General features: G+C 41.3%; 2 protein-coding genes across 2 annotated transcripts; one reads left to right on the forward strand and one right to left on the reverse strand.

Annotated features, from left to right (window-relative positions):
• Nucleotides 1-7109: 7109 nt before the first annotated feature.
• On the forward strand, nucleotides 7110-16823 carry fbxo10 (F-box protein 10). The gene is made up of 11 exons (XM_086119320.1): nucleotides 7110-7432; nucleotides 7721-8324; nucleotides 9426-10217; nucleotides 10931-11080; nucleotides 11715-11851; nucleotides 13131-13201; nucleotides 13299-13451; nucleotides 13550-13900; nucleotides 13988-14298; nucleotides 14369-14556; nucleotides 14654-16823. The coding sequence occupies exons 2-11, from the start codon at nucleotides 7740-7742 to the stop codon at nucleotides 14832-14834; spliced, it is 2919 nt and encodes a 972-aa protein (XP_085975446.1). The 5' UTR covers nucleotides 7110-7432; nucleotides 7721-7739; the 3' UTR covers nucleotides 14835-16823.
• On the reverse strand, nucleotides 16770-22052 carry polr1e (RNA polymerase I subunit E). Its single transcript, XM_086119335.1, has 12 exons — nucleotides 21967-22052; nucleotides 21652-21755; nucleotides 21499-21575; nucleotides 21334-21419; nucleotides 20405-20454; nucleotides 19869-20013; nucleotides 19115-19225; nucleotides 18923-19019; nucleotides 18376-18506; nucleotides 18217-18298; nucleotides 17990-18121; nucleotides 16770-17002 (listed from the first exon to the last, which is right to left on the reverse strand). The coding sequence occupies exons 1-12, from the start codon at nucleotides 22028-22030 to the stop codon at nucleotides 16837-16839; spliced, it is 1245 nt and encodes a 414-aa protein (XP_085975461.1). The 5' UTR covers nucleotides 22031-22052; the 3' UTR covers nucleotides 16770-16836.
• Nucleotides 22053-23909: the final 1857 nt, after the last annotated feature.

The raw sequence follows: 23909 nt of genomic DNA on the forward strand, positions 1-23909 counted from the left end.
TTTTCTCAGAGTGCAGTTGTATACTGGTAATCTTGAATCAGATAGTGGCGGCCTTACACGTTCTGTGGCCGATTGCACAATTAACTGGACCAATTGCAACACATTGGATGACTATGTTGACGCATGCGCGTGTGCGTGTGCGTGTGCGTGAATTCACTGGAAATGCGCCATTCCTGAGCTTTTTATCAGTGCTTAGATTTTTCTCAGCATTTTAGTTTTTGCATGCAAAATAATCTTGAGTGCAATCATTTTTCGCAACACACTAAATCTCCCTGGTCACTAAACCAATGTGCAAGCAATGGACAATTCAGACTCTTGAGTTCATCTACAGTACCATGGGTGGGGTTTTTTAAGGGGGGGGGGGGCAGTACCGGAGGGAACTGTACCCACTAAGGCCTCAACCCAGATTTGAACCAACATCCTCTGAACTGTGAGGCCAGTCCGCCATCGTGGCACTCTTGACGTTTCATACTATCCTAATGCTAATTTAAAGCATAAAATATCTTCGCAGGTGCGGTTGCTCTTGGTCGGCATGACTTTTCGTCAGTGCATGACATGATCGTAAATACCACGACAGCCCAATTGCACACTAAACACACAGAGAAAATGTTTGACAACAGCACACACGGTTGGTAGAATTACTTGAGTATGCAGCTTGACATTGCTGTTTTGTGAAGTACCATCTGAACAGGATGTAGATAGGTGGCTGGAGAGGAAGGCGATACTGTAATGCGTGCAAGGAGTTCATGAGGGCTACAAGCTAGGAAAAATCAGACGTGAGTCATAGACCTCTCATTATTGTTTAGCTTCCACTCACATTTTTTTCCTCCTTTATCTTTGAGGGCTAAACCGATAGGGATACTGGAGCTTTGCTGTGCAGTGTGAGATCCGATACATACCTTATTGTAATACAATACAATATCCACTACACAGACGTACAATGTGTCAACTCTTATTTTCTCTTTTTTCTTAATTTGACCCAGTGTGAGGCAACATGAGAAAGTCAGGACACACTCAGCAAAACGCTGACGAACAGCCGCTGGGGATTTCTGGAGATGTCACCGAGTTTTTGGATTTCCAAAGAGCCGGAGGAGGAGTCGAGCTCCTTTTAAGGTCCTTCGGAATACGAGTAGGGGGTTCCAGATGTTTCGGCTCGGCTACTTGCATTCCACGTGTTGAAAACTTTCGACTGTGACGTCTTATTTCGTGCCTGGACAGGTTTGCTGGCTCAACATAACTTAATCATATGCGCAGACATTTAAACATTTAGCGACATTTGGTGATCTTGCACACACACTGGTGTTCTTAACTACATGATAACATCCAACAAATGATTATATTGCTGTCTTATATCAATATCTCCTGAGTCACTCAAAATGACTCATTTAATGGCTGAAATAACGACTCATTTTATGATAGTATACCACTGTATATCCGTGTTTTAACTGGAAATAAGATAAGACCCATGCGGTAAAAATATGGCATTCAATACGTCCATACTGTGCATATACTGTGTATACTGTATTCATACTTTTGTATCTTCAGTAGAGCCAAATCAGGTGTTCTAAATAAATATTTTATGGCAAATAAGTAACCAGGATCCTTCAGAATGATTGAAGAGAATGTATTATGTCAACATTACCCAAAAAAAGGGCACGTACCGTATATTCATAGGTTTTCAAATATAAAACTATAATGAATGCCAGTATATTGTTTCGCATTTCGGGCCAGAAGATAACCTTTCAGAAAAAAAAAAAAATCACAACATTTGACCAAGGTATGAATCATGTTGCGACTCACTTTAAGTTGGAAAGCTTTTGAGCGCTGTAAATGTAAGAATGACACACAGTCAATAGACCCTCCACAATACAATGAAACATGTCAAACAAAAACCTGTGGCAGGACTTTGGTTGACCTTTCAAATTTTTCAAACTTTGTCTGACATGATTAAAACTTAATAAAGTTTAGTATGCTTTTCAAAAGGTCATTTTCAACATTATTTTGGACTTAATCAGACACCCCTTAAATGATGGCAAGTGTGTGCTGACTCCAGTTAACATTAGTTTGAATGCGACTGGTTATTTATGAATAACAACCATCACCAGTCATAAGGGGGTGTGTGCACTTGGTCGACTACATTATTTTGGTTGCTTATTTTTACTTTCCCTTCTCGGAAAGATTTCTTTTTTTTTTCTCAACTGAGATTTAGAGGTACATATTGTGCACACACGGGAATACAGGGACGTAGACAGGATCATTATCAGGTTTCTTCAGAACCTGCTGATGACCTTATTATTTAATCAGGTGCTAAGACATTAAAACAGACAGGACAGCAGAGCTGGAAATACCTGATTTACTATTCTATTGGATTTTACTTGAACTTTCTTCCCAGGAGTTGATAATGTCTATCTACAAAGAAGGATTTTCGTCACTCGATTACCATACTTCCTCTGCCTTCTATGAATAGGTCAATGATGAATAGATTCTATGAATCGGGCAGTAGGCGGGGGACACCCTGAATCGGTTGCCAGCCAATCGCAGGGCACACAGAGACGAACAACCATCCACGCTCACATTCACACCTTTTCTTAGAACTTTTAAAACTAAATAAGAATGTTCATATTCATTTGTCTACATCTGTATTAGTTAAAACATCAAAAGATAGGTATTATTTTATGTTTTATTTTCTACATTCAGAGAATTCAGAAGATACCTTAAATATATTGCTGCTAAAAAGCATCCTTGAGCAAACTTTGAGTATCATTTAAGCACCTGGACTGAGTGTCTTCTTTTTTGGAAATTAAAATATGGGCACCCTTGCACATGATTAGTTACTGACAAAATGTGATGTTATCTCCCATTATGGATAAATCTGGAGCATCTACATGTCAAAAATATTCTTCTAAAATACTGCCACAGTGCTGATAAATTGTGCACCAGTTTGATGAACCATTTTATTTGCTCGTTTTTGTTTGCCTTACTTTTGTTTCATTAACCAGCAGTGTTCCACCAAAATGACCACGGTGGATGTGTGAAATGTGTCTGTAAATTTAAGTACCATGTATTTTGGGTGTAACGGGGAATTTGCCTTCATTCGCCATTGTAGGATGGAATGAGCCTTTTTCCAGCCAATCGTTTGCGTTAAAATCAGGGCGGTCGGAGAGCACTACGCCCCGAGTATGCCATGTTTGAGATGGCAGAAACAGGAAGCGACTCGCTGGAGTCTATGCATGACATTGGCAGATAAGCTGCAATCTATTGTTTTGTGTTTTTTTGTTATTGTAAAGTGTCCTTGGGTGTCTTGAAAGGCGCTTATAAATAAAATCTATTATTATTATTATTAATCTTCCCCCTCGATGGATGATGTCGTCAACTGTGCATGTTATGTGCACTGATGATGCATCTGTGTGTGTGACCACCCCACGGGGGTAATATAAAAATATCTTTAAGATGATAATGATTCTAGTTTGTTGACTGAATTGGTTTCTACTATGATTCAAAGGGATTTTCCCATGCTGGTGTCATATTTATGAATGAAACACCATGACATCCACCACACATGTCCACAGAACGTCAAATTTGCCTGCCTGCGCGTCAACAAAATCCACCAAAATGGCGTTACACCACCTGTGCTGCGAAACAGACCTGCTTAAAGCTAGTCAAAAATGTTGAATTATAGTGTTAATTTCTTTTCTTAGTTGTCTTAGTTGCACTGACAGTGGGTATTTGGATTGATACTTGGAATAATGTTCGTTTCTTGTTCCGCAGTTTTGTGCCGTCTTAAATGGTCATTTATATGCAAGAAAGCCCTTTGCATTGGAAATATGTGGGTGTTTTGTTGTTTGCTGCAAGCGCTTTGTTATTGCAGTAGCATTGTGTGTCTTTTATAATAATAATAATAATAATACATTTTATTTATAAGCGCCTTTCAAGACACCCAAGGACACTTTATAATAACAAAAAACACAAAACAATACGGGTTGAGCAGCGGCAGCCAAAAAGCGCCAGCGTTCACTCAACCCGAAGGTCAGAAAGAAACCACAGGGGAGGGAGAGAGGGAGAAAAAACCCCACGCTCGAACTACCCTCATTTATACATGCATGGAAAAATGTAATATAAAAAATATTTTGTCCAGAAGCATTTTTGTCATGCATGTGGTTAGCAAGTGTGTGGTCCTATGATGCCCCCCAGGAGCAGTGATGAATAAATGTGGCCCACTCCAGTATTTTAGGTGCCCATTCCTTGTCTAGTTTATCATCCCAGTAAGCTGGCTAATGATTAAAGAGTGACGAAGGTATTGTGGAGAGAAGGAAACACTCAAGAACAGAACCACAGTTATTTCCTCAAATTGAGTAATAGTTTTGGTGTCAGCGGTTTTGTTTTAACCACTATAAAAGCTTCCTCTCTAACGGGAAGACTTTGGAATGTGGGAATTTTTGTCCATTCATGTAGATGTCAACAACTGACGATCAAAATAAAAAAGACAGAGCAGCATTCCAACTCGTGCAACTGACAATTGAATAAATATCAGATGTTCAAGCTTGTGTGGAACCCAAGAAACACTTGATTGACTATTAGAAGGATGAGGAAGCAATGTAATGGTTAAAATACTGCTTCGTAGATCAACATCGCCACCTTCTGGTAAGAAAGTTCTTCTGAAGGCCAATAGACAAAGTGCTATTCACTTGTTTCCTTGTTATGCTTGTTTGTCTTTTTAAGTACAGCTGATAGAAGAAGGCTGCACAGCCTAGACTGTTCAAGAACACGGAGACACGCAGCATGAATAGCAAAACATGATTTCCAAGACAATCAACATATATGTTTCTCTTTTTTTTTTATTACATTAATTTAGTTATTCCAAACAACTTTATGTAACTCAACGTGATTATATTGATTAAGAAACCCTTTATTAGTCTCGCAATGGAGAAATTCCCAATTCACAGCAGCAAAGTTATGAAAGGAAGAAGTAGAACAACAAAATATAGGAGCTGCTTGAAAGGCAGCCACTCTCGCGGCGCCATTTTGAAGTCAAAATAACAAAAATAACACAACACAACACATAGGACACAGACAGTCGTGCAATCTTCACCACTTTTCTGCATACACTTTGTTGTCTGAAGCAGTTCTAGATGAAAGAGGAGAGGATCAAAGTGTCCTTTCACCAGTGGATCAGAGACGTCATGCTGAAAATGTGCACAAGTTAAGTTTTGAAAGCAAACACGAAGCTGTAGCGTCCATTGACGAAAAGAGATGAGTTCACTTCTCCTGTCCCACGTAATCCACTTCAAACTCCAAGCCGCGACTCCCAGTTCCAAATCCGCATCGGCGCTAACGCTCCTTTCTTCTCATCGTCGTCATTATGTGAATATATGATCTTATCTCCCTGCATGAAGTTTTTGGTGAAATGAATGAAATGTTTTGAAGATAAGACATCTCTTTATTTGTATAATTAAATAAAATTATGAAGGTTTTCTAAAGGTCAAAATGTGTTCTGATGAACCAGAACAACAATTTATGAGAATCAGCCATCTTTGCTATTTACACTGAATGCCAAGGTGCCACCTGTACCAATCATCGAGATAAGTTGGTCAAATCAAAGTGCATACTGGTGATACATTTTTATCCATTACCGGAATTGGTGTTTAAAAAAAAATTTTTTTTTAAAAAAGGTTGCTAGGTGTGCACAAAACCTAGCTACTGCATGGTAGCCCACAAGTGATTAAAAAACACACACACATATAGAAAACACCCATTGCATTGAAAGGACAAGAGAGGTGGCGCCCACACTCGATTAAATTGTGATATGAAGTAGCGGGCCGCAAAATATAATCTGGGGGGGCCGCAAATGGCTCCCGGGTTGCAAATTTAAAACGCCTGGAATAGAGATGAAGCGAAGACTGGCACATGTGATTTGATGTGGGTATTAAAGTGGCTGAGGTTAAACTATCTTAAATGTGGAGTTGGTGTTAGTAACTACAAACAACTAGCAAGATTTGTATGCACAATCACTTCACTAATCCCTCCCCTTCTGAGTCTCTGCGCAAAGCCACATCCCTCACTCACATGCACTGAATGTAACAATCACTGTAAACAAGTCGTTAGCTACGGCTGCTACGTTCATATCATATCTTATTCATAATGGAGTGCTACTATAACACTAAATGTTTTTGGTTTCAAGCTTTATTTTTTTTGGAACCTAAAATAAATTAAAAAACACAGAAAGTGGTGATGAATTTACCTGCTGAGCATAAGCTGTCCAAGGTCCCTCCACCTGTGAAAGGCAACGCCAATGCAGTAGCGACTCATCAGTAAGAGAGTGGTAGGGTGCCGCCGACCTCAAAGGAAGAAAAATATAATTACGAAAATGAAATATTGTAATAAAAACATTTCAAAATATATGTATATCTGTTTTTCAAATGAACATGATTAAATAGTTTACAGTTATTGATGAATAAAATGCATTTGTGTATTCTGGCCTCTCAAACGTAGTAATGCTCAAACAGGTTTGAACACAGAGTAATGCCCAGTTGTTGGCAAACAAAAGATTGACACTCTTTTATTTTCTTGGGGTGGATATTCTGTCATGGTTTCAGCAAAGCTTGCAAAGCCAAAGGTAACAGGTCAGCGCAAGGCCGTGGGTGTGTGCCCACTATGAGTGGGCCGACGAGTGCATGACAAATGATTAATGCCTCAGTCAAGCGTTTTGTCTCTTGTTGGTTGTTTTTCCTCAGGTGCTGTGGTGTCAATGTAGAGGCACAAGATGGGGCCAGAGAGGGGTGGGTTTTTTTCCACAGTTACTCACTACCACTGTCATGTAATATTGACAGCTATGACAAATGTGACAGTGATTTTTTTTTTATTGCAAACTCCCTTTTTTAGATGTTGATTAATGTTCTCATCAATTGTAGGCAATATGTGTTCTGTAAATTGGCTTGTTACTGAACTTGAAGGACTAAGGAATTTGTCTAGCTCTGGAAATAAAAAAATTGTATAAAATTCTGAATTTTTGGATGCTGATAAACATTTTTCTAAATATTTGCAGCACAAGGGTGTGGAGGACCCAATAACTGCATTTTTCCATGAGAGCCCAATTGACTAAACAGGCCCCTGTTAGTAAGCAGTGGTGTGAAGGGGAGGCGGAATATGAGGATCGTGGTAGTTGCCGTCTTGTGACACTCGTCTTGGGAATGCGACAACAGCCTCATCTGGACTTTTCGAGGAGAAGGAGGAGGGGGAATGACTGCTACGTTCCCAATTCCACTATGATTGCGCTTTCGCACTTCGCAGCAGCCTGCCTGCTCGCTTTGTTTTGAACTCTGCAAACAGCTTGACGAAAGTCGCTGTCTCAGGCATCTTCGGGCGGGCGGCTACGAACCGCGAGCTCGTCGTGTTTTCTCGATGTCTAACCATGGCAAAGCGGTAAAATAAGAAGGTAGGTCTTCACTTTGTAAAGGATCCTGCGTGAACGTGTTAACTTTATAGTTAGCGCTTTTGACTCTTAACTAGCTTGCTAGGCTACTCGCTCGATCGATTGATTAGCGTCACACTCACCTTGGCATTTGCCTGAATACAGTGTACATGGTTTAAGTATATTTTTTTGCATAATAACGACAACGTTCCTCCCTTCGTTTTCGCGTCAGCTGTTTATCTGTAACGGCTAACGGTTTACTGTTGTTTTTGTGTGTGTGCGTGCGCGCGCGCGCTGTGTCTTCTTATGCAGCACCCCCATCCCTGCTGTCATGGAGGTGGGCAGCCTCCCAATAGAGCTGTGGAGGGTTATTTTAGCCTACCTGCCTCTCGCCGACCTGGGCCGCTGCTGCCAGGTGTGCCGCGCCTGGAGGGAACTTGTCCTCTCTCTTGATAACACCCGCTGGAGGCAGCTGTGCCTCTGCTGCCCCGAGTGCCGACACCCCAACTGGCCAAGCAAGCCTCACCTGGAACCCCCGTCTTGGAGGGAGGCCCTCAAGCAGCACGCCCTAGCCACCCGCACCTGGACTCAAAATGGACCCGAGCACCAGCCAACAGCTTGTCTCCTTTTATTCAAGCGCCCGAAAGACCGCAAAGTTTGGCATGTGGGGCCCGGGTTTGAGTTTGAGACCCTGCAAGGAGCTCTTGGGGTGGCGGGGCCTTATGACCGATTGGTTCTCCATCCGGGGGTGTATGAAGAGCAGGCTGAGGTAGCCCTCAAGGTGCCCGTGGAGCTGGTTGGACAGGGCAGGCTGGGTGAGGTGGCCCTCTTGGTGTGTATGGAGCAGCAGTGCCCTACTGCCAGGCTGTGTAATCTAGTTTTCATGCCACCCTGGTTCTCCACCGTGGTCTATAAGGTGAGATCATTTTTGGTTTGATCCAGAACCACTTTTTTGGAATAATAGGACTCAAGTAAAAGTACACCGTCGTCCTCAAAGTAGCTACTTGAGTAAGAATAAATATTCAATGAAAACAAAAAAAAAATACTGAGTAAGTCCCGAGTAATTGGTGAGTAACTTTGTTTGGTTTATTGAACATATAAACAAGTAACATAAAATATTGTAATATAAAGCAAAATAATATTTAAAGGAGAAAAGGCGCATAGTCATCCTTGAAATGTACCTCCGCCTGACCTGCGGCAGTATTGTCACGTTTGATAAATATCCAGTGTTCCCATTTTTGTGTCTAGCCTTTTATTTGCTAAAATAATCTCCTTTGTGAAATTTAATGCATGGCGCCATGTTAGGAACAAATGTGACGTCAAGTGAGAGCAAGATCATATGTTCCCACTGGCTAAGAAAGCCCACCTTGATTACATTGATTTCTCCGTGGTGTTTTCACGTTATTTTCTTGCGTCTGGCATGCATCTGACCGAAATAAACAACATGACGAAAACCCCAATCCAGTTCGGGATAATGAGAACAAATACATTTAGCAAGAAACATGATGTACAAGTAGATTTTATTGGCTTTTGTGGGCAACATAAAACAACGTGGTTGGCCTGATCTGGCCCGTGGGGCTTGAGTTTTACGCTCGTGATCTAAAGTATCTTGGGAGGCAGATGTTTTTCTATTAGTGGTGCAGGATTTATTTAATGCAGGATTTTTGGGGCTGTACATCTTATTTTCCTGAAAAAAAATCACAAAGGGTTGCCCATTTCTTTTTCGTGTGCGTTCAGGTCATGATCATTTTTGAAAATGTTTTAAAATCTGAGTTTTCTGATTTTCTTCCTATTATTTTGTACTTATTTAATGTAGGATTGTTAGGACTTAGCAAAGGCTTGAATTTGGTGCTATTCTAGTTGTTTTTATTTATATATTTTTTTTAAAAGACACATTTCATGGTAGGTACCATGAAATGTTGCTGTTATACGAAACGTATTGGATCGTGCTGGTGTTTCAAAGGAAATAAGTTGCTGATCATTTGTGTTTCTCCCCCCACCCCTTTGTTTGTTGTAGACATCATGGGGTCATGTGCAATTGGATAACTGTAACTTTGAGGGAGCTCAGCTGCAAGTCCGCGGGCCCGGGACTTGCCAGGCACGCTTTTGCTCCTTCTCAAAGGGCAGCTCAGTACATTTGCTCAGTGTGGCTCTCAGCTTACTAGACAGCTGTGACTTCTCCGGGAGCGATGCCGCTTCTGTAACAGTGGAAGGTTCACCCGTGTCTGAAAAGAACTGGGCTTGCAAATATATGGCTGCCCTGGCCAGAACATTCTCACCGTGTGAGAGCAATAACAGCAGCCCTCACAGAGGGAACTCCACTGGCGGACCTTGTTCTGATGCTACTGTTAAAAAGGAGCACACAAGTATGGAGAACTGGAAGCAGGAAAATGGATCGGAAGCAGTTGATCAGGGCACAGTGATTGAAGATGGATGGCGTGTTGGTGAGGATGACAGCAACAGAGAAGGAGGAATCACCCAAAAAACATTTTCACCGGATTATAAAATCCCATGTGACAACCATGGACTGGCCTATTTACTGAAGCCCCGTGCAGATGGCTCTTTGCCACCCGCCTCCTCCCCGCATCCCCCACGCGTGATTCCGGAACCCCTCACCCTACAGCAGGAACTAGAGAGGGACCCAGATGCTCAGATGTTTGTGGCGTCCACTCTAGGCTGCCTCGTCCGGCGTTGTCTCTTCAGGGACGGGAAGGGAGGAGTCCATATGTCTAATTACGGACAAGCTCGACTGGAAGGCAACGTTTTCCGTTGTCTGAACTATGCTGTCAGATGCATCCAGAACTCCATAGTAAATATGGCTGTGATACAGAGGAACGACTGACATCAAACACAATCCATTACACGAAATAATCCACATAAATCATCATTGGGTTTTTGTTTTTGTTTGGGGTTTTTTTTCAGATAATGAGGTCCTTTTTTAAAAAATCTCCATATAAAAATGGATTAGAATACAGAGAGATTGATCTGTTTTTTTTCTCGGAATGGGCGAGTAACGATACCAGTTATCGGCTCTTATGGAGGCTGCTGCTACCAGCCACTGATAATGAAGGCAAAGAAATCTGAGACCAATGTCGATATGTATTAAAATGCCAAATATCAGTGCTGATCTTAGCCAATAATTGCTCAATCCCTCTTGAAATTTGCTGAGCTGCTCCAGTGTCAGTTGGCGAGCATGGGCAAGGGAATGAAATGTTTACCAAAACTGCAACGCTTAATCTGTCAAACGCTGATGGCCTCACGTAGTATATCTGATTGATGCATGAAACTAAAAGAAAAACACCTGACTATTATAAAACTACTGTATTCTGGCATTTTTTAATACACGTGTTTGAGGCAAAACCCCAAAGAAAATCAAGTTTGAAGTTTAATGCAAGCCGTGTAACTTGAGGGGTTCCCCTGTATCTTTTTTTGTTCACATTCCTATTTAGTGAATAATTAATGGTCATTTAAAGATGTAGCCCAGAACGCAATCAACCGAGCTCTTTTGTCAACCTCTTATAGATAGTGATGCTGCGAAACGAAGTGTGTGAGTGCAGAGAATCAGGCGTTTTCCTGCGGCTGTCGGCTCAGGGCCTCATCGCTGAAAATGACATCCACTCAAACGGGGAGGCAGGGTTGGACATCAGGAAAGGAGCCAACCCAATCATTGTGGTAACTGTCACACAGATTTGATGGTCTACAATCAATATGCCTGCAGTGTTAACACAATGTTGCATTCATACGCGTAGGAGTGCTGAATGACCTATAATCATCAAACTCAAAGAACAAAATTTGTCGGTTATTTGGGAATTCCCAAATACAGGAAAAGAAGACATTTTTAGATGAGATCATGAACAGTAATTATGTCAATAGTACCATGAAGATGAGTTATAAAACTGTAGACTGGGATTTTTCAGTACACTTCGTTTTTATTTTCATTTTGACCTTTCAAATTTCAGTTATTTGTACCGTAATTAGTTTTTAGAGCAAGTTGGTTTGCTTTTAGTACTTGTTCTGTGTATGGGGTATTTGTCATGTGTGATTAACACAAAATTCACAATAGGCATTGTGTAACAAAAGTAAACAATAATTTCAAAATGGCTGTTTGACCTTCCTTCTTCCGTACAGTTATACAGTAAATCCTGTCATCATTCACATGTAATTTCTGAAGGAATTCCAACTTGTAGTTTCAAGACTGAAGCAGAATCCCTGTTTGATTATTAAATTAAGTAGGCTGCATTAGTTTCTGAATTATGTCTGATCTGTTTGACACCGTGCTGCTCCCCCCTCTCTCTCAATCCCTTAGTGTAACAGAATACACAATGGCTTGCGCTCTGGGGTTGTTGTGCTTGGAAATGGAAAGGGCTCACTTCGGAGCAACCGGATCTATAACAACAAGGAAGCAGGCGTGTATATCCTCTTCAGTGGGAACCCTGTGGTCTGGTAGGTGCAATCCCATATTGCATTTCATTTTTTGCTTACTTCTCACGTTGCACAGAATAATTACCATATGCAAACATTGCATATAAAGACCAGAAATATACAAAAGCACTCATCAGCATTATAGTGACTCGTGGAGATGGAAGAGTGAGGAGGCTGGGGTTCAGTACCTTTGCAAGGGGCAGGGCATTTTAGCAGTGAATGGACAAGGTACCTCGCATATCCCAGACTGGTGTCGAGGACTGCCCTCGGTTACCCATGCCCAATCCTACAAAGAAATAATTATTTGTGCATGTTTCAAAGAATTGTTCAATTAAAAAAAATCACATATTTTTAATCAGCTGATGTCTCTACTGTCCAGGAGAGATACATGCTGGACCACTTCTTCTACTTTGTAGCATTTAACACGTTCTGCAACATATGAAAAGTGAATAAAGTCCAACAAATAATAAAATAATTCCAAATCAAGGAAAGCCTTTGGTAAAATTTCAGTTGGTTTTTTTTTTCCAATTTCAATTTGTAATAATCAAGCTCACAATAGTTTGACAAACTAGTCAACTTCACCATCCCTATCAAGAGTGTTATGTAAGACACACTAAGTCCTTGTTTTTGGCTTGAGAAGACAGAGCTTCTTGTGGCACCAGATGAGCGCACTGAATGAAATTAGTCCGTTACCTGAGTATGTTTACTCCGTATATTTTATTTCTGAATGTAAGATAAGATCAGAAAAAAATGTGCAGCTTTTTTGAGTAAAGGGTGGGGGAGCAGGTTCAAGCATTATTTTTAACTATTTTTGGGGCCATGCTATCAAAGTTGAATTGGGGCAGTGAATTATTCTATTGCAGGCAAAGAAGTCCATGATTATTTGCATGCACTACAAATTCCGACCATGCAGAACCCATTGCTGGTGTTGACTCCGAATGAAGATACTTTTTCTCTTTTGGCCAAATTGTGCTAATATTACTTGTTGTTGTCCCAGCAACAAGCACACAGAGTGATAGGATATTTATTTTGAGCTAGCATTTGACGTCTTCTGTTCTAATGTTCTACTTTAATTCGATATATAAGAAGTCTATTCTCCATGAATATAGTTTATTGCAGAGGGTTTCCTCCTCCTGCAATTTATTTGACTTTTTTTGAAAAAAAGATTCGACATCATCAGTGACTTGTTGACACCGACTCAGCTTTCATGAATGTTGACTTAAAAGAAATTAGAATGCAACCTCTATTATACAGTGGTCTTTCTTCACTAGTTCCTTTCTTCATGATCATCCTCTCTTAGTGGGAACCACATCTTCCAAGGGCAGGCAGCAGGAATTGCTATAAATGAGAATGGCAGAGGGATTGTAATGGGTAAGTCCAGCATTGGGGCTTTTTTTTTCCTTTTTTAACCAGCGTGGCAAATGTAAACACATAAAGTACTCAGTAAACCTTTCATTTTTAATTCCAGAGAATGTCATCAAGGAAAATCAGTGGGGAGGTGTGGACATCCGCAGAGGAGGCGACCCAGTCCTTAGGAATAACTACATCTGTCATGGATTCTCTGATGGCATTGTGGTGGGAGAGCGTGGCCGGGGACTCATTGAGGGAAACCATGTCTACTGTATGTTATCCCCTCATTTGATATCACTATCAGCAGTCAAAGTCCTCTCCATCTAGTTGTTTGATTGTTTTCTTTCTTTCTTTCTTGTCACTCAATAGGCAACAAAGGTTGCGGTGTGTGGGTTATGTCATCCAGCCTCCCGCAGCTCCTTGGAAACTACATCACCCATAACTGCATGTACGGCCTGGCTGTGTTCTGTAGGAAGGACCCCGAGAACATAGAAGCCAGGGAGGGGAACTGGCTGGCACATGACGGGATCGGTGGAGATAACAGCGGTGACAGGAGGGGCATAATAGAAGATGATGCTCGGGAAGAGCAGGAAAATTTACATGAGGAAGGAGAACTCTTTGCATGGGAGAGCGACCTTGACAGTGAGGATGAACGGCACTCAGCACGCCGCTCCATCAGTGTGGCGCTGGTGGAAAGCAACTGCATGAGCTTCAATGGAGGTAATTCAACATCTATTATACTTGGGGTTTTTTTCACCCCCTCAATATTAAATGTTTTTCCCCATATTTCTCTCACCCTTTGGGTAGCTGTCGGTCTGTATGTTAAAACCAGTGAGCCACTCAACGTTTATGCCAACCTCGTCAACCGTAACAGGGGTGATGGCGTCGCCGTGCTACAGAGTAGTCATCTGACCCGCCTGGTTGCCAACTGCATTCTTGCAAACGTACGAGGGGGCGTTACAGTGGAGAAAGACTCCCGTGCGGAGCTTCGCAGTAACGGTATATATGAAAACAACGGCCACGGCATCAACTTCACGGGGATCGGACAGATGGTAGAGAACGATGTGGTTGGAAACTGTGGCTACGGGATCCAAGTGTCTGGATGTGGTGATGTCAAGGTGTTGCATTTTGACATTATCTGGGAAAACATTTACATCAAATATATGACCGGCAACTTGTCACTTACAGGTGCTGCGCAACCGCATCCAACCGGCATCAGGTTGTGGCATCTCAATTCTGGGAGCAGTAAAAGCGGTGGTCACTGATAACCAGCTGTTCCAGGGCCACCCAGATAGCAAAAAAAGCCTTTTATACATGGACCCTGGCAACGAGAGCTGTGTGTTACGCAACAACAGTATTTCAAGACATAATAGCAGGTATCCAGGCAACCCACAGTGTGCCAGACTGTCTCCGACACTGCATGTACACTGAGCCAATCATTTCGATCTGTTTTTTTTTTTTTTTTTTTAATAGCTGTACATATGTCTCTCCTTGGATTCTGGAAAACCCTCCCCCCCGTCCATCGGCCAGCTTACCTTCGGGGCTCTCCTCCTCCCAGTACCCTTCACGGCTGGGAAACTCCATGACGACCAGAATCAGTGCCACTGTGGAGAGCGGTTGCCACAGTGGCAGCATGTTCTGTTCTATCCTGTGATAAAACTAAGAAGCACTTAAACATAAACATTTAAAGATGACCTTGCCAGAAGTGAAAGTAGACATCATCACTACCTTCTGCAATTGTGCTCTTTGGGTTGAATGTATCCAAAACGAACTGTCCATTAGAAATCTGGTTCACACAAAGTGGAATTTTGGACTGGTGGGTCAAAAAGATTTTTGTCAATCAAAAATCTAAACATGCAGTGTTAACCGGAAAGTATTTACAACACATTTTTCCATATTTTATGTGATAGCCTCACCACAAGATGGAATATTTTTTTTCAGGCATTTATACACATAACATTAAGATAACCTTTATTTGTCCCACACTAGGGAAATTTGCAGTCTACATCAGCAAAATTGGGGGGGATAAAGTGTTTCTTTGCACAAAATAACACTTTATTTTACACTTTTTTTTATGTATGTGTGTACTCTTCCGCGACTTGTGCATCAAGACAATCCTGTCTTCTTGGTCTACAGACAATTCCTTTGACTTTGTTTGGTTTGTGCTCTGACGTGCACTCTCACCTATGGGAACTTATAAGGGCAAGTGTGTGCCTTTCCAAATCATGTCCAATAAAATAAATTGACCACAGGTTGACTCCAATATAGTTGTATGAACCTCTCAAAGATGATTTACACCTGAGTTAAGTTCTGAGCTTGATCTTTGTGGCAAAGGCTGTGAATACTTATGTATAGGTGATTTTTATTTTTTTATTTGAATACATTTGAAAAAAAAATCATTAATGTTGAGTAGATCTTTTTAGGAAACAAATTTGTTTAATTTTGGAATGAGGCTGTGACATACTATGTGGAAAAACTGAAACACTGTGAATAATTTCCGAATGCACCGTATCCTCACAAGTGCTCTGGGCTCACCTCTGTGGCAACAGAAATTTGTTGATCATTTTGAATAATACGTCTATGGAGGCTTAATGTCAGCTGAGTACAGTGGACCTCTGCCATTCACAGGGGGTAAGGACACAGCCGGCCCGCAAATAGGGAAAATCTGCATCCAATTAACCCCCATTAAAATGCATCCAGAAATTTTTATTTCTTTTTTTAATCCAAAACATCCTTCAGAAACCGCTGTGTGATCCTAAACTGATTTTTCTCACTAATGTCTGGTTTTGGAGATTATTTAACATTATCACAAAGCATCACTGCATTATAACCTCAGATCTCTTATATTCTGTTTGTGTATTGATACTGTCACAACTGCTTGAACACAGTAAGCTCAAATTGCCACTACAAGAAGTAGGTAAGTAGTCAACTGTACTTTGTCTACGATTGGTCAAATTTCAAACTTATGTTTTCAAATATTTACAGTCATTATTTATTGCTTTATGTTGACTTCTCCACACTTTGTGTTCTAACCTTAATTCATGAAGGTTCTGGAGGTCATGTATTGTCTAGATTTTTTCCAGGGGTCATTTTGAGTTCACTGAATTTTTATATTTAAAATCACAATGAGGGTCCAGTTTTAAAATGTACTTTTCATGCAAATAAGTGCTGTAACTGTTCCTCTTGTCAGCGTGCACTACACTTGTAAACTTTCAAAGCCAAACAAGTCAGAGATGCCGCCTTCCATGTTCTACGTGGTAGACCTGTGCCTCGTTTGAGCTTTTTAATTAATGGTAGATATCGGATGAGCATGATATGCAGAAAAAGCCAACCTCATGCTCCAGTCTCTTAATAAATGTCCTACCTTCTTATGAGTCTGTGCTCCTGCAACCAAATCATTCAAATTCTTTCACACATTTGAATTTTGCCATAGATGCACCTGTGGTAGTCACCCAAAGAAGGTAGGAGATTTAGTGTGCAATATAAAGTATAATGTGCCTATACATTTTCAACCATCTTAGCTAGACGTACGCTTATATAAATGCATTTATATTTGTCTTTGTGTATCAGCTGAAACTGCAGATCATGATTTGCAATCACATTTTAACTTTATTTGTTCACTAATAAACAATTCTCAACTTTGCCTTTGTCGGTCTTTAATGCATCTTCTTGCGTTTCCTTCTCTCCACAAAGTGCTCATATTTGACTAGAGGGAGGATGAGAGAAGCCTGTTTGTGTTCATCCTGCCATCCAGCTACGATGTTCTTTCCACGGGGCTTCTTCACCAAGGTCAGCCCCATTGACTTTGCAACTTCGATTATCCTATAAAACCACAGAAACCTCAGTGAGCACTTCAGACAGAAATACATTCAGTACACCCGAACAACATCCATCCATCCATTTTCTGATCCGCTTATCCTCACAAGGGTCGCGGGGCTTTGCTGGAGCCTATCCCAGTTGTCTTCGGGCAGTAGGCGGGGTACACCTGAACTGGTTGCCAGCCAATCGCAGGGCACACATAAACAACCATACGGGCTCACACTCACACCTCGGGACAATTTGGATTGTTCTATTAACCTGCCACGCGTGTTTTGAATATGGGAGGAAACCAGAATACCCGGAGAAAACCCACGCAGGCACCGGGAGAACATGCAAACTCCACACAGGAAGGCCAGAATGGAAACCTGCAACTCTGTACTATGAGCTGTATCACTAACTATACCTTTAAAATAAGAAAAAAAAGACGTTTGACCCTGATTAATAACGCGTCGACATGACAGGTGTCAAAATCAAGGCCCGGGGACAGATTTAACCCGCCATGTCATTTTATGTGGCCCGCGAAAGCAAATCGTGTGTGTCAACTTACATGACTGTTGCTAAAATCTGTACCGAAATGTCAAATTGTCATGTGTGAGAAATAATATTAAGATTCTGCAATAATTTTGTTACCCAGTTTACACTGACTCGAACAATAACTGAACAAACTGTTATACTAGATTGATTTCAAAGATAATAATCCATTCATTTGTTGTGTAAAAGCAAGAATGCGATGCGACAATTAAACATGTTTGTGGTTTCACTGTCATAACAGCCCTCTGAGGAAGGATGTAACTCCAAAGTGGCTCCGTGACAAAAATGGCACCCCTGGTCGAGAGTGTGATGAGTGAATATGATTTCTCACCAAGACAACGGCGACTTAAATTTATTTCTAATGTTGGCAATTGTGATTCATCTCAGATTTGGAAGGTATAGCTAAGATTTTGGCCGGTTCGTCGATAATATTTCCAATCTCAAAACCGCAACACCCACCTGGCCTCGGTGAAACCCATGTCTCGATGCAATAATGTGAGGTCAGCAGTCATGTCACCCATATGGAGCAGCAGAACCAGGCAATATGCTGCTAATTTGACACGCATTGAACCAGACACCATGTTAAGGACCCTGAAAGGTGACGTAAAATGTTACTGTGAATATATTGAACGTGGAGGTTTCTAATGCCTTAAATAGTAATATGTTGATAAATTCAGCCATCATGCCTGCCATTGTTGAAAGTCTCCACTGTGAATGTCCGGAATATGTTGTTTTGCACAATGCGAGGGCAGCCTTCCTCCTTTCCAACTGTGAACACAAACCCATGACTAGTTGAGAAAGGCACAAAGTGCTGCTTTTTCAGGAGTGATGGTGAGTACACTGACACTTGCGGCTGATGCTCTTCTGCCGTGATAGTTTGAGAAGCATAGAAAGGTAATAAGCGCAGCATGCCATCTTCTTTCGGGCTTCATCATCACTGGGTAGGTTCTCCAGGTGCTTCAGGACGCACATAACCCTAAAGCGATGGAAAGTTCAGAAAATACAAAAAGAATTGCCCTTTTTGCTTCAACTCCACCGAGACGTACGGTTGATTTTATTCACAAGTGGGCAATATCTTTTTTGGGGTACCCATCACAGTTATGCTAGAGACAAACTGCAGTCTGAGTGGTTGGCAGAAAATTGCCACCAAATAAGAACACTGACCAAGATAACACATTGAGTAAGTGCATGTGTGAGTAAATTGAGATCATCTTTATGCATGCAGTTAATGTCATTTTTTGTTTGGCAGTGTGCCATGAGATTTTTCTGATGTAAAATATATGCCATAGCTCATTAATTGTTGGGAAACGCCGAGTCAGGATGTGTCCTTCTGAAATGATGTCACACTATTTACATCTGAATCAGGGAGAAACATGACTTAAATCATCCTACCCTCCGTTCTCTTTCATAGTCTGCAGCTCTTCGCCAGTGAGCGCTGCCATCTTGGAACCAGCTTCTTCCAATGCCTTGAATTCCACAGGACTGAGGACTGTTGGGTTTTCATAAGGAAAAGAGGAAGACTCAAACATAGATGGGGTTTTGACGTCGACGTCACCCGCAATGGATTGGTGATAAGAAGGATACGTCCATCCAATGGGTAGACATTCTCAGGCATGTCTGCATCTGAGTTACATGGAGGAAGGTGGAGAGCAGAATCTGCCTGCGACTCTGTCTCAGCAACTTCCCGTTGCAGAGCTGAGGAGGGAAACAAGAATCTAAACCTTTTTAAAGAACCGCTGAGCTGAGAGATTTGGATTAATATTTCAGGTATTGCAGTTACTTCTGTGTATTTTTATTTATTTACTATCTCTTACCTCTCTTTGCTTTGAAAGTATTAATTTAATTTGACTGGCTTTTGTTTATACTTTAATTTAATCATTATAATTTTTGTAATATTTTTACTGCAACTATTTCTTACTTTTTATTGTATTTACAGTATATTTGAACTGGGGTCTCATGGGAGCTGAAACAGTGAATGGGATGTTTTTTGTTTTCTTTTAATTGCTGTTTGAGCATTTTGATTTACAAAAAGTAACCCTTACTATGACACGTACTCAGCCCACATGTCACTCTTACAATATTTTAGAATAAGACAATATTTAATGCCCAATCACTTAAACAGCTAAAGCATGACATGAACTGTGATGTCTCGCAAATCCCGGTGTTTATTCTATGAGTGAAACACTGATGTTTTAAAATCGTGCTTAAAAACAAAAAAAGAGCCAATCTTTTGATTGGCTCTTTTAGGTGAACGGCTCCTGAATGAAAGAGACAGTCCCATCGCCAATAATTGCTCAAATACATTCGTCAGTATGTTCCTCTTGGTCCTTTTACTTACCATCCAGACCCTTCTCATCAATGACGGTGTTGGCAGCCTTTATGACTGCCTGCTGCAGCATGTCACTGTTCACCATGTTCAGCCTGCGAGAGTTCAGAGCTTTCTTCTGTTTGTTGGTACCAAACGCCTCAATCAGAGAGTCAACCTGCACAAAAGACTCAAGACCTTACTACCAAACATATTTACTTTGAAAACATTTGTGAAAGTCCATTTTATTATTTTCAGACATCATTTGATGAGTTAGTTTGGTTTAGAGGTGTTCCTTTTGGTTGTGCAGGATGCATCTTCAACAAGTACTGCATAGAATTTGAAAATCTTTTTGTGAATGTTTCTAATGACCCTGTCCTTTTTCCAAAGTAGGACCCTTTCCATTGAGTTTGCAATGTCGAGTCACAACGCAAAGGAGTCCAAACAGAAACAATTGTCCCCCTAATTCAATTAGCTGCTTCACTGAGAATGCTTTTTGATTTATCACATGGAAGAGGAAAATCGTGTTGCCAAATATTACTCCTTATACAAACAAGAACATGACAAACCTTTTCTTTGTGGGTCTGAGTTGTCTCCTCTGTCGTCACTGTTGTTTCTCCTTGTGTAAAGATTAATTTTGTTAGGCAAAACATTTCATAAAGTCATGTCAAACAAAGTATAACTCATAACACTTCTGAACCCACTTGTTGCATATTTCGCAGCAGTTATTTTGCCCTGACTGGCAACTCACCACCTAGTGTTAGTCTGCAGTGAATCGCATGAAAACTACATGGGCAAAATTTGTGCAGGTTAAAGTGTGCCAGCTTGTGGCGCAGTGGGTAGAGCATCCATGCCGATGGTACTCCTTTGTGTCACATGTTCGAATACCGCTCCGTACCTTTTTATTTTATTTCTTTTTAACTGTGTTTATAATTTCTTGCAACCAGTCAGAAATTGTAAATGAGCTACTCTGTTTCACATGTTAATTGAAGAATTGAATAATTATGCAGTTGAATAACTTAAGAGGTACCTTGTTGGGGGAAAAAATAATTGGCAAAATGATGAGAGCCCCACCCAAAAAAGGGGATGGTTAGGATTAGGATAAGTAGCAGGTTAATAATAAAAAAGGGTCAAAGCATTGAGGTTGGTGTTGGAATTAAGAAAAATTCAAGAGTTTAACCAATTTAAAAAAAACATAAAACAAAGTTAAGGCAAGGTTATGAAACACAAAGTTACTGGACTGAAATTGTCCTCGCGGCCAAAGCTGGAATCAGGAGCCAATTAGAACTGAACATGGCAGCACACACATTACGCTAACCTGTTCACGGTCAACCTAGTGTAATCATGGTGAAGTAGCCAATTTTCGGCAGTTCCAGAATCCTTCGTTCCAGCAATTGACCAATCAAAACCATTCACAGCAAAATAACGCTAGCAGAGGAGTTGCTCGTCATGGTAAAAAAAAAGAAAGAAAACACTGGCTATAGATTTTTCCTCTTACCGGGTATAATAGGTTGCATGTTGAAGAGCAGTGCACTGTGCAGTTCCATTTGCATGGTCTGCTTATTCAATACTCCAACATAATAGCTAACAAACAAAACATAAACAATGAGAGCATAGTGATCTAGTTCCAAACAGACGTTCTTCATAACCTAATTCGACCTACTTGCAAAGACTGTTGCATTTAAGGGAACCTGTTCCAAAATTTTGCCCAACATAGGACAGCCTTTCTGATTCAGCCACCTAAACAAAAAGAAACACAGTAAGAAAACTCTCAAGAACTCATTAAACAGGAAGAGAGAGGTCACTAGTCTCTCACCAGTATCCGTCTAGTTTTTTTCCGAGGGTTAACCTCATCGGCACTCTTGTACATTGTGAAATCCAGTTTCGCTGCATTCTGGACGCCTCCATTGGAAAATCGAACTAAAGTAAAATACAAAATGAAAGTCGTAGAGGGAGATTGAGTTAGTCAGTGGGAAAGTCAGGAATCGAACAAGAGCGTACAGAAACTTTTCAGATTCTTCCAGGAATATTCATTGAAAAGAAAAAATTAAATAAATACACAAAACAACGAGTTCAAAGACATACATAATCTAAATTAACAAACTCTTGCATATTAAAATTAAATAATTACATATCACTGCTTTGTCCGAGTCTCTCTCTTCTCCGCAGCACACTACAGAACAGGAGTCCGCCATCTTTGTTGTGGTGAAAAACTTCCGGTTAACAAACTTCCGGTTTCGTCGGCTTTCGTCGTACGTTTAAAGGTGTGCTAGTATTTTTGTAGAGCCCGTTTATGATCACTTTCGCAGCAATTTGTTCAGTATTTCATTCGAATATGTTGAATAAACTGAACTCACTTTTATTTTGTGCAATATCCTTGCACTTTCACCTAGTTTGCAAATTGCATAAACTGATTGCATGTTATTGTCCAACATTTCTTAAACTCAGTCTGACATCCTTGTATGCTGTGTACTCAAACCCCCTCTGCCTACTTGCTCGGATTCTTCACCCGAGATGTGCAACAGATTCCTTCAGTTTTTCATTGATTGATTGGTCTCTACAGCTAGGACTCCGGGCTCAAATACCGCATCTGACCCCTCTGTCCATGTTCCATGTTCAGCTGTGCTAAATTTTTTTGAAACTGTGTCCTTGGCGCTTTTGGAGGATGTAGTTCGCCAGATGAAGCCATCTGGCTCCCCTTGCGACTCTCTTCCCCCGCACTTCTTTCAGGAGGTTCTCCCGAGTGTTGGCGCATCAGTCTTGGATATCATCAACAGCAGCCTCTCTTCTGGTGTAGTTCCCCAACAGTTTAAACATGCTGTGGTCCAACTCTTGATCAAGAAACCTGGTCTTGATCCAGATGTGCTGTCAAGTTTCAGGCCCATTTCCAAACTGCCTTTAATTTCCAAAATTCTGGAAAAAGTGGTGCACATGCAGTTGAAATTTTTCTTGGATGAACATAACATCTTGGAGGTCTTCCAGTCAGGTTTCAAGACGATGCATAGCACGGACTCAGCCCTGTTACGCGTTTCTAATGACATCCTCCTGGCAAATGACTCTGGAGACCACGTGTGTCTAGTTTTATTGGACTTAACTGCAGCATTTGATACAGTGGATCACAGTATTCTGCTGACTCGTTTGCAGCACTTGGTGGGCATTGGCGGCAGTGCTCTTGAGTGGTTTAGGTCCTATTTAGCTGACAGAACCTTCTGTGTCAGCCTTGGCTGCTCTGAGTCACGCACTGCTCCCCTGTCATGTGGTGTTCCACAGGGCTCAATTCTGGGGCCTCTGCTGTTCTCGCTGTATCTGCTCCCATTGGGTTCCATCTTAAGGAAACATGGTATTCCCTTCCACTGCTATGCAGATGACTGCCAGATCTATGTCCCACTGAGCAAGAAAGACGCCTTCTCATTAAGGCCACTCCTATCCTGTCTGGAAGAAATCAAAACCTGGATGGCACAAAATTTCTTGAGATTCAATGAAAAGAAGACAGAGGTGATATTGTTTGGTCCCAGTGGCCCTTGTACATTCCATCCTGTAGACTTGGGCCCCCTGTCTCCTTATCTTAAGTCAACAGTCTCAAACTTGGGCCTTAAACTGGACAGTGATTTCAAACTCGATCGGCAAATTGGTGCCGTTGTTAAATCCAGCTTCTTTCACCTTAGACAGCTGGCCAAAATAAAACCTCTCCTCTCACATGAGCACTTTGAGACAGTAATTCATGCCTTTGTCACATCCCGGCTCGATTACTGCAATGCCCTTTACTTTGGAGTCAGCCAGTCCTCCATTAAGCGCCTTCAGCTGGTCCAGAATGCCGCTCCTCGCCTCTTGACTGGTACTCGTAAGAGGGAGCACATAACTCCTACTCTGGCATCCCTTCACTGGCTCCCCATTCATTTTAGAGTTATTTTCAAGATCCTCTTATTTGTTTTCAAATCTCTGAATAATCTCGCGCCACCTTACCTCTCTGAGCTCATCCGCCCCTACACACCTGCCCGGCGCCTCAGGTCTGTGGACCAGACTTTATTAGAAGTACCAAGAACTAAACTGAGGCTCAGAGGGGATCGAGCCTTT

This window comes from Hippocampus guttulatus, chromosome 9 (assembly GCF_054856545.1).
Source record: "Hippocampus guttulatus isolate MCC_2025c chromosome 9, RoL_Hgut_1.0, whole genome shotgun sequence".
NCBI lineage: Eukaryota > Metazoa > Chordata > Actinopteri > Syngnathiformes > Syngnathidae > Hippocampus > Hippocampus guttulatus.

Coding starts and splice junctions, on each gene's coding strand:
- fbxo10 (XM_086119320.1), top strand. CDS start 7,740: ATGGAGGTGGGCAGCCTCCCAATAGAGCTGTGGAGGGTTATTTTAGCC. Junction 8,325..9,425: donor TCTCCACCGTGGTCTATAAG/GTGAGATCATTT, acceptor TGTTTGTTGTAG/ACATCATGGGGTCATGTGCA. Junction 11,081..11,714: donor GAGCCAACCCAATCATTGTG/GTAACTGTCACA, acceptor TCAATCCCTTAG/TGTAACAGAATACACAATGG.
- polr1e (XM_086119335.1), bottom strand. CDS start 22,030: ATGGCGGACTCCTGTTCTGTAGTGTGCTGCGGAGAAGAGAGAGACTCG. Junction 19,020..19,114: donor TGTCTACCCATTGGATGGAC/GTATCCTTCTTA, acceptor AAAACCCAACAG/TCCTCAGTCCTGTGGAATTC. Junction 17,003..17,989: donor ATGGGTTTCACCGAGGCCAG/GTGGGTGTTGCG, acceptor GTGGTTTTATAG/GATAATCGAAGTTGCAAAGT.